Below are 10264 nucleotides of genomic sequence, written 5' to 3'. Positions count from 1 at the left end.
CAATTCCTAATTCTTGTGGGGATACGTAAGTATAAAGTAAGAAACTGAAGAAAATCTGCAGACATATGATTTGTGACCTTGGTGTCTTGGCCTTTGGCAGTTGCTGTCACCAGGAGCGTCCTTTGTCCTCTCACTGCTGCAAGTCACTCCGGCCCATGCTCAGTTCTTTTGGAAAACCAGGGCACACCTTCACGGTGGCCCTGCCGCAAGAGGCCGGAAAGGAAATTGGGAGAGTCCAGAGCCCGGGTTCTGCACAGCCTCCCCAAGGCCGGATGGCGCTCACAGAGTGCTCCCGACTCGGTGCTTCGGACTGTGGTTGCAGTGATCACAGTCTGTGTTAGCGATAGCAAAACCGATGTTTATGTTCTGCATCTATAGTTTACTGGGAGATTCTGGGTGCTTATTTGGGAGTCAGGGTACCCAGAAGGTTATGAACCAGGGCCTTAATTTTCTGGGTTCAAGTTCCAGCTCTACCACTTACTAGCCTGTAACCTCTCTGAGTCTTGTTTTTCATCTGTAAAATGTAGTAGAGTTGGGCCTTGAACCCTGGTCCTCTGGCTCCTTAGTTGCCTTCTGGCTGAGAAGCATTTTAGCTGGTGTAAAACTTGGGTGTTTTGTCTTCATAGTGCTGGCCATAGTCCTTAAAGGCCACTTTTGTCCCCAGCAGTTAACTTCTCTGCAGCCAGTGAAGTACATTTTCCTAATCGATAAAGCAAAGGTTGCAAACTAGTAGTCCATCATCAGGGAAGCCTGCAAACTAGTTTTATTTGGGCATAATAATTTTAAAAACAATTGTGGTTGGGGCGCCTGGGTGGCTTAGTCGGTTAAGCGTCCGACTTTCGCTTAGGTCATGATCTCGCGGTTCATGGGTTCGAGCCCCGTGTCGGGCTCTGTGCTGACTGCCAGCTCGGAGCCTGGAGCCTGTTTCAGTCTGTGACTCCCTCTCTCTCTGACCCTCCCCTGCTCACGCTGTCTCTCTCTCTCTCTCTCTCTCTCTCTCTCCTAGAAATAAATAAAAAACATTAAAATAAATAAATAATAAAAACAATTGCTGTTGCTTTGGCTTACAGTCAAACTTTCACTTAAAATCCAGAGGTTTTGACCTCTGGAAAAATCAAAACAGCTAGCACCTCCATACTCTGCTGGGACCGAGGCTCTACTGTGCCCCTTGCCCTGTTGGGTGCGGGGTGGGGGGGGGGGGCCTCCCTTCCCCTAATGTCTTAAACCCACCCATGCCTCTCCTTGATGTTCACTCCCTGGCCGCCATAGGCCTTTGAGTGTGTAGCCTCTGCACTTGATTTTATTACCCTTGATGCTTCAGTGACTAAGTAGCATTCCTGGTGATTGCCTCATCCATTAGTGAGCTGGCACCAGTGACGTTTCAGAACAGATTGTTTTGGAGCACAGAGGCCAGCCCGGACTATAGTGAGGGCCTGACTGCTTCAGATGTGTTTAACATCTACACTCTAACAAGGTAACCGTGATGGGAAGGAGACCTTGCGTTTGCGTTTGCACAGTAGTGCGCCTCTCGTGTGTCATGTGACACCAAGCACGGAGCAAAGCCTTGGTGTTATGGATACAAATTCCTGCCAGCTGAAAGCTGGGCTACCAGTGTCCAGGGCTGGACGGCTCTCCTGAGCCACTCCCACAGCCTGGGGGCCTCCGCTGGAGGAAGCCACAGCCACTTCCTTAGTGGATTCTTGTCCCAGAAGGGAAGGAACCATGCCACAGAGCTCTCTGGAACAGACTCTGTGTGTTACACCCTTATGGTCCATGAGCAGAACGCTTCATGTTGATTGTCTGGGTGTTTCTACCCCGTTATTTAATGTGAACAGTAGGAAGACATTGGAAGATCAGCAGGAAGGCTAGAAATTGCCACCTCTGATGACTCTGGTTGTCCAGTTTTCACTTCCTAGTTCAGTCTAGGATAAGAGTTGTCCAAGAAAAGGAGATTTGTAATTTCCAGAACTGTGTTGCTGGGGTAACTACTGCCGTATCCAGACCATTGGTTCTCAGCAGATTGTATAAGGAAGTCTGCTTTTGAGGATTACCTGAGTACACGGCAGACTTACTTCAGTGGCCTGGCTTGATGATAATGTCGAGCCTGTGAAGCCTAATGTGCAGGGATACATTTGACCAAGAGAACGGGGGAGAATTCTGTCCGTATTTAGATGGGTGTTCTGTACTGCAAGGGCACAGAACCTCGTTCTCCTGGAGAAAAGACTATCTGAGATTGTGATTTGTGATAATGACACTTTATTTCTGAAACCGTAACTGTGTTGTTGTTATAACCTCCATGGTAAAGATGTTTTACTAATTCATAAAAATTTTTGTATACCTTAGCATAACAATAAGAGTGTACTGAATATACTGAACTGTATATTTAAGAATGGTTAAGATGGTAACTTTTATGTGTGTTTGCCACAATTTAAAAAAAGCTTCACTGTAAAACTAACAAAGTATATCTGCTTACAAAAAACGTGAAGAAAAAAAGAATAGTCATTCTACTAACATAGCTTTTTGTCACATCTGTTGCCAATCTTCTATACATATTTTCGCACAGTTGAAATGTTATAGCATTACCATCATATTGTGGTAGCTATCCTTAACATGCATTTTGCACAATAGGGACATTGGACCATGGGCCAAAATGCTTGGATTCAAATTCTGGTTCCCCAGTTCCTGATCTGTAACAGGGGGCAAGTTACTTAACCTTTCTGTGCCTTGGTTTCTTATCTAAACCTGTGATTCTCAAGCGGGGCAGTTTTGCCCCAGGGGACACTTGACAGTGTCTGGAGACATTTCTGGTTTTGCAGACCACAGAGGGCTGCTACTGGCCATCCCACCGGTAGAAGCCAGGGATGCTGCCAACATTCTGCAGTGCGCGGGACAGCCCCATAGCGGATTAGCTGCCCTCAGACATCAGGAGTGTCTTGGCTGAGAAGGCCTGCTGTAGATTAGATTAGATTAATCCCCGCCTCATAGGATTGTTTTGAGGGTTAAGTAAACTAAAAGTATGTAAAGTACTTAGAGCAATGCCTAGCACAACAGAGCTGCTGTGTACGTGTTAGCTATTATTATTTTAAAAGTATTTTAAAAAGTAATCACTTTTTATTACTTCATATCAGTATTTCATTCTTAAAAATCTCATAAACACTCTTTATAATATTTTCTAAATCTTTCAGTAAAGTTTTTTTTTATTATAATTATTGCATTCTCTTAACGTGCCCTTCTTTTTTCCCCACCAGATGAAATTAAAGCAGAAATAGAAAAGCAGAGGTAAGCGCTTCTCCTGGCTGAAATACAGTATCAAGGGGGTAGGTAGTGGCCCCAGGAACCCCTCTCTGTGCGTGTTTTCTCGTATCTCTTATCTCACGGGCACCACACACGCTCCTAGCACAGTGCCGGCACAGGGCACGACTCTGTGTGTGTTTGAACAGATGCTGGGGTAACAGGTTACCGACTCGGTGACTGCACATTTGCAGGAAAGCGTAAAGAAGATCAGGTCAGTGCTGCCATACGTCTTCTCGACAGACGAGGCAGAGCCCTTGCCCTCCATGTCCCGCTTCCTTAGGCAGGAGGACAGCTTGCCCTGGAAGCGGCTGCTCGTCGTCTTCACGGTCACGTTTCAGAAAAGCGGCCCCGACGTAGCCAATGCCAGGATTCTGGATGCTGTTGACATGGCTTATTAGTCAGAGACCTTGCTCTCTGCATGTGGCAATTTTGTCCTAATGCATGTGTTTCAGTTTTAATTGGCCGGTCCCACAGATACAGTTCACAGGCACTTTCAGTCGAATGATATCAAGTGGGACAGGAAATTAGAGTGAGGTGTAGAAAAGCAAACTATTTTCATTTCCCGTCTCCGGCCTCTCTCGCTTCTTCCCTAGGCTTGGCGCTGCCGCACCACCGAAGGCAAATTTCATCGAAGCCGACAAGTATTTCCTTCCGTTTGAGCTCGCCTGCCAGTCCAAGTCCCCCCGGGTGGTCAGCACATCCCTCGACTGCTTGCAGGTACCGGAGGTTAAGCTTGCTGGTATCAGGGGGGCTCTCCCCACACCGTAGGGGGTCCTTCTGCAGGGACTGTGGCTTCGAGGTGGTGCGGAGGGGAGCAGTCCAGCATACCCGTCATGGAGGTCTCATGAGGGAGGGGACGATGAGAGGTCGGACCTCCTCAGCCAAGAGAAGAATATGTTTCCCTAGAAATGTTTTCTTGTACTCTTTTACGTGTGTTTTTCTAACCAAAACCTTTAGGATTTGTTGGAATAGTTGGTATATATGGGCGTGTGTGGTAGTTTTATGCCACCTCTTTCTTGATGGCATTAAAATTCGTAATATCAAGTAGAGAAATAGATACAAGCAATATTCATCATTTGTGGTAATATTCCCTAAAGTCCCTGTGAATCCCAAAGAAGCAGATACTGAACCATTTTTCCCACAGGAAATACAGACTAAAGTTCCTGTGAGCCTCTGGCCTCAACATGTTCATCAACCAATCAGTACATAAGTCAGTACATAAGTTTGTTCTTTGTGTGTTTCTGCTTAAAGACACCTTATTTATTAATATATGTTACTGATTCATTAATGTTGAATTCACGGTTAAAGCACAATCACACACCTGAACGAAGCTGATCTCAAAAGTGTATTTCTCTGTAAGGCCTATCATTGCATTCTTGGTCTTAAGAACGGCAGATATTTCAGCAGTATGTTTAGGGGTCATTTTAAATGGCAAAAAAACCCTAACAGAATGAACAGAAATGCAAAAACAAAACAAAACAAAACAAAAAAGTGGCATGAAAGAGGCCACAGAAAAGACACTGCTTATAGTGTAAGAGCTGAAATGAGAAGACAGAATGTCTCTGTGTTTGACCTTGGCTGGGAACGTGTGCACCATGTCATTCAGTTTTCTCCCTGCTTTGCAAGTGCCCACAAATGACTATAAAAGTACCACAAGTATTGATTTGGGGCTTACCAATAAATTTTAGTGAGTGGGTACATTTGCAAATACAGGATCCGGGACCGATGAGGACCGACTGTGTTAGAGCCACAGTGACCTTGTTATAAATTACCTTTGATTGATGAAGAAGCAGGAGTAGGGAAGTTAAGGTGACTTGTCCAATAATAAGTAGGCATGAGAGTCAGAAACAGAACTACAACTTGGGTTTCTTAATTCCTCCTGGTCCAGCATTCTTGTATTTGTTCTTACGATCTACTCCTGAGGTTTGTGGTTACCTCACTTTGATTCTTAACCCCAGCAAGCAACCTGCATCAATGAAAAAAGCTTGATAAATTAAAGAATCATATTCAGAGGCCCACAGTTTACCAGTACTTTCTAGAGCAGGTATAGTGAACAGGTTCTATAATTGCTCAGAAGCTGTGTTGAAAAGCTATCTGCAGTTTCATCTGGGTTTTTTGAGAAAGGACTGTGATCGATTGGTTCTGTCTGCTGAGGCACAGGACTGCCAAGTGGCAGTGGGCATGCCACGTTTTTGGCATCTGTAGTCTAATATTTACTCTATTAATCTCGCTTCCTTGATATGTCTGTGCTTGAAAGTTGGGTGACAGTTTCTTCATGGAAGCAGTTCTTCCAAATGAAAAGCCATTTTCTCATTCAACATAATTCTGTACAGATTGTCCTATGTGAAACATACTGTGAGCCAAGAATTCTTAAATGGCAGTCCCAAGTCCTGCTTCTATCCTAAAATATTTGTGGCCGTGAAATTTTCTGAGGAAATTTGGCATAAGTTTAACTCTAGTTGTTTCCTTCTCATGTTATGGTTTAGTTCTGAAGCCGGTGCTGAGAGTTAACATTACTGACTTGCGAAGAATGGTGCCTAACATGTGTCGAGTACTCAGCCCATGCTGGGCCTTGGGACAAGCACTCTGTCCACTCCGTCTGCAGCATCATGTCTCATCTTGTCAGCACCCCTCTGGTTACTTAACTCACATCCTCATTTCAGAATGGAGGAAACAGAGGCTTAAAGAATAAAGTGACCACCCACCTGAGCTCCCCTGCCCAGGAAGTGGTGGAATTGAGTGGGCATCTAGGACTCTCCCCACCCTGTCTGAATTCTTAACCAGGGGTCCTTAAGCTACAGCTGTAAGCCAAACCTGGCCTGCTGCTTGCCTTTGTAAATGATATTTTATTGGAACACGGCTGCCTGAGTCTACTCAGGCTGCCCTAACAGAACAGACTGGGTGGCTTAAGCAGGAGGCATGTATTTCTCTCAGTTCTGGAGGCTGGGCTGTCCAAGATCAGAGGCCAGCCGACTCAGTTCCTTTAAGAGCCCTCTCCTGGGTTGTCAGCCGAGTTCTCACCTGGCAGAGAGTGCACATTAGATCTCTGGTCTCTTCTTGTAGGCCAGAGGCTCTTCCTCCTAATACCGTCTCTTTGGGGGTAAGGCTTCAGCGTAGGAATGGGGGACACAGATATTCAGTCCACAGCAACAGCTGTGCCCGTTGTTAATGTGTTACCTCTGGCTGCTTTCCCACTGCTACAGCTGAGTTGAGTTGTTCGAACAGACCAGATGACTTGCAAAGCCTAAATATTTGGTTCTTTACAGAAAAAGGTTGCTGACCACCCCTCCTATTACCCTGTGGTTTTGGCCTCTTCGATTAAAAATATGCTGTTTATATTTTATGTTCTATATTTTCCTGGAAATAGTCTGTTTGTAGAACTCTGGAACGGAAACACTGACATCCTGCTCTACTTCAGCCCACTGTCTGACTTGAGTTGTAAATTTAAGAGTGACTTGAGGCCTATGACATGTGGTTACCCCTTCTTTTTTTTTCTTGTTTCTTTTTAAGAATGGAAGTTCTCTATAATTTAATAGGTACGCTTGAATTTCTTTGGTTAGTATACAAAATGCAAATTGTGTTGTCCTTTTTATGACATTAGAAAGTGACCCAGTACTGCCTGTGATACTGAATGAAATTCATGTCCCCTTGGAGGTTGCCCTTGCAAAGCCTGTTTGACTGGCTTTTCCCAGTGTGGGGGAGGTAACTTCCCTTGTGGAAATGGAAGACCAGTGTCCAGGGGTAAAGGTTGGTTTAGGCAGAATTGAAGACAGCTGCAGACATATCCACATTCTGCTCTGAGCATTTAAAGGAATATTTCTTAGGGGCTCCTGGGTGGCTCGTTTGGTTAAGCACCCGACTTCAGCTCAGGTCATGAATCTACAGTTATGAGTTTGTGCCCTGCATTGGGCTCTGTGCAGACAGCTCAGAGCCTGGATCCTCCTTCAGATTCTGTGTCTCCCTCTCTGCATCCCCCCACCCACCCACCATGTTCTGTCTGTCTGTCTCTCTCTCAAAAGTAAATAAACATTAAAAAAAAAAAACCCATTCATAATTATCAAAGTTGTATATGATTACATTCTCTGTTAAACATTTTTTTTTTTTTTTTTTTTAGAACTTTAAAGATAAGACTAGGGGCGTTCAGTCAGTTAAACGTCCTAACTTCACCTCAGGTCATGATCTCAAGGTTTCTGAGTTTGGGCCCCGCGTCAGGCTCTGTGCTGAGAGCCCGGAGCCTGCCTTGGATTCTGTGTCTCCCTCTCTCTGTGCTCCTCCCCCTCTTGCACTCTGTCTCTCTCAAAAATAAATAAATAAACACTTAAAAAAAGAGAGAGAGAGATAAGACTGAAGTCCCTTCGACTGCTAGCCCCAAACCCAGTTGCCTGTGTAGGTCATACACTTTTTTTCCTTTCTTCTTCATTGTTTCTTTCTTGCCTGTGGGTAGTAGATTTTTATTTTATGAATTTGACACGTTTCCCTAATTTATTTTCATCTTTAGAATGTTAGTTGGATACGTGGCATTTCCTTCTCATTTTAATGTTGAACCACATGAAGTTGTCATTCTCACATACTGAAAAACTCAAATATCAGTAACTTTGTATGACCCCAACCTAAGACAAGTTTTTGTCCATAAAGATGCCAGGTAAGTCAAGGCTGAGAGCACAGACTTGGCTCACAGATGGCTTAGCATTTATATACTGGCTTCACACGTCACTGAGACAAGTTCTTTAGCCTCTCCAGGGTCCAGAGTCCTCAGGCGCAGAGTGACAGCAGTGTTGTCTGCTACGTAGGTGATGACGGGGCCCAAATAGGACTACTCAGTGTTCGTCAAACACAGATCAGCCATGTTGCTCCTGCACAGTTTCTTCCGTGTCTTCACTCTTTACCGTCGTGTATTTAATATTTTTCTTTAAAATAATTTAAAAGAATGTTTAGTATTGAAGTGTAGTTGACCTATAGTATTAGTTTCAGGTGTTCTGCAGCTTTTTACATTCAACAGTGCTTTTAAGATCTGGCTGTATTGCTACATGCAGATACAGAGCATTCCTTTTGACAGACACATGATATGTAATACCACCATTTTACTTATCTCTCACTCTCTTGAGGGGCATGGACAAATAGGGTGACAGTGAACATCCCTGTGCAGGCAGCCTCCTTAGACACAGGGTCAGTGAGCCAGCTGCCCAGAGGCCTCCCTCCCCTTCCCTCTTCCCATCCCATTGCTTTGACAAGGAGTAAAGCAGGAATTTCTACCTCCATCTCTGTCTCCCTTCCAGAGTCCAAGCCACCAGCATCTCCCTCCTGGACAGCTTCCGTAGCCTCCACACTGGTCCCCTGCTTCTCGCCCGTTGCCCTCCATCCTGTTCTCCACACGGGAACTGGGAGCCTTTAGAAACCCATCACATCATGTTAATCCTTCGCTTAAACCTGCCAGTAACTTTCCGCCCCACTCACCGTGCAAAGCACTTTCCTCAAGTGAGCTTGCCAAGCGCGTTCATGCTGCTGGGCCTCTGATATGTTTCCAGGCTTTTTTCCTGTATGTTGACAGAAATGCATGGGTGCATGCAAACACACACACGTTTGTATTTTCCAGAAATGAGATAGTCTTATGCATGATCACTTCAGCTTGCTCTTTTTAAGATATCTACAAATCAGGGGCACCTGGGGGGCTCAGTCGGTTAAGCATCCGACTTTGGCTCAGGTCATGATCTCACGGTTCGTGGGTTCGAGCCCCGCGTTGGGCTCTGTGCTGACAGCCTGCTCAGAGCCTGGAGCCTGTTTCAGATTCTGTGTCTCTCTCTTGCTCTGGCCCTCCCCTGCTTACACTGCCTTTCTCTCTCTCTCCCGCTCTCTCTCTCAGAAATAAACATTAAAAAAAAAATTAAAAAAAGAAAACGATGCCTACAGATCAGACAGGGCTCTGCAGATCCCAGCCAGGACTTTTAGCTTTGGTCTGCCCCTGCCCATGCGAGTACACGCTCGGTGAGAAGAAGGACCATCTTACTCCCTGTTGTACCTCCAGTGCCCAGAACAGCATCTGGCACAAGGAGAGAGAGGGCTGAACTGGAAGGTCACGGGAACTCTTTCCTCTGCCCCATGTCACTGCGCAGACAAGGGGGTGCAGTGGTGCTTTAAACTTTGAAGGGAAATGTGCCCTCTCAGGAGTCTGTAAGGGAGAGAGGCTACTTCTAGTCCTTTCTCGTATTTGAATCAAACATCCCCTCCGCCCTTGCTTTGCAGCGTCAGTGTGGGGTTCTGTGGGTCCCACTTGTTAACACTCCCATTGAGGAGTTCATAACCATCCCGCTCATAACCCAGTGCTCCAGATAGGCTTACACACCCGTTAGGAGTGAGGCATAAGCAGCGTCAGGAACCAGAGCTCACTCACCAGGCAGCCAGCGCTGCCCCCTCCTCGCCAGCCTGCATGTGCAGCGGGGGGGGGGATGAGGTAAAGGGCATCTTGAGCTGTTTTTCAGAAACACATATTAGCAGCCCCCCCTCGCACCTTCCCCACTCCTGCCCCCGCCCCCTGCCCCTGTGTGGTGACCTCTGGGGCTGGACTTGATGAGCAGAGACTGTGCAAGCCTCTCCGGCTCAATCAGTCATGTGATCTGGCAGTATCATGTTCTACTCCCAGCCGCTCTTTCTCGTTTGTTTCGGCTTCCTGAATGGCGCTGCTGGCACAGTCGGCGAAGGGGGAGGCTAGTGAGGATGGGAGCCTGGCCTCTGCAGAGCAGCAGGTTGTCGCAGCACCGGGGTGGCAGCACTGTAGAGAATCTCAGGACCTGGTGTCATTTTGTGTGCCTACAGGCAAGGATATGACAGATCAGGAGCCAGAAAGGTTAAACAACAGAAAAGCATTTTAAAGAGTCTTTAAGTCAGTGGAAGCAGAGAATGCCTTAGGAGGCACATATCCTAGAGGGGTTGTGTCAGATGAGTGATTCTCTTATCTGGTCAGCCATCCGAATAA

General features: G+C 46.1%; 1 protein-coding gene across 3 annotated transcripts in view; it reads left to right on the top strand.

Moving 5' to 3' along the window:
* ARFGEF2 (ADP ribosylation factor guanine nucleotide exchange factor 2) overlaps positions 1–10264 on the top strand; it is a 95719-nt gene that overhangs the window by 11387 nt on the left and 74068 nt on the right. For all 3 annotated transcript variants that reach the window (XM_039229978.1, XM_039229977.1, XM_039229979.1), the window contains exons 2-3: positions 3249–3279; positions 3888–4011. In XM_039229978.1, coding sequence (XP_039085909.1) covers positions 3249–3279; positions 3888–4011 — 155 coding nt within the window. The remainder of the gene's footprint in view (positions 1–3248; positions 3280–3887; positions 4012–10264) is intronic.

Source organism: Hyaena hyaena, unplaced genomic scaffold (assembly GCF_003009895.1).
Source record: "Hyaena hyaena isolate Hyena2069 unplaced genomic scaffold, ASM300989v1 scaffold_42, whole genome shotgun sequence".
Taxonomy (NCBI): domain Eukaryota; kingdom Metazoa; phylum Chordata; class Mammalia; order Carnivora; family Hyaenidae; genus Hyaena; species Hyaena hyaena.
The sequence above is the reverse complement of the archived record's forward strand: the minus strand, read 5'-3'. Positions and strand labels throughout refer to the sequence as shown.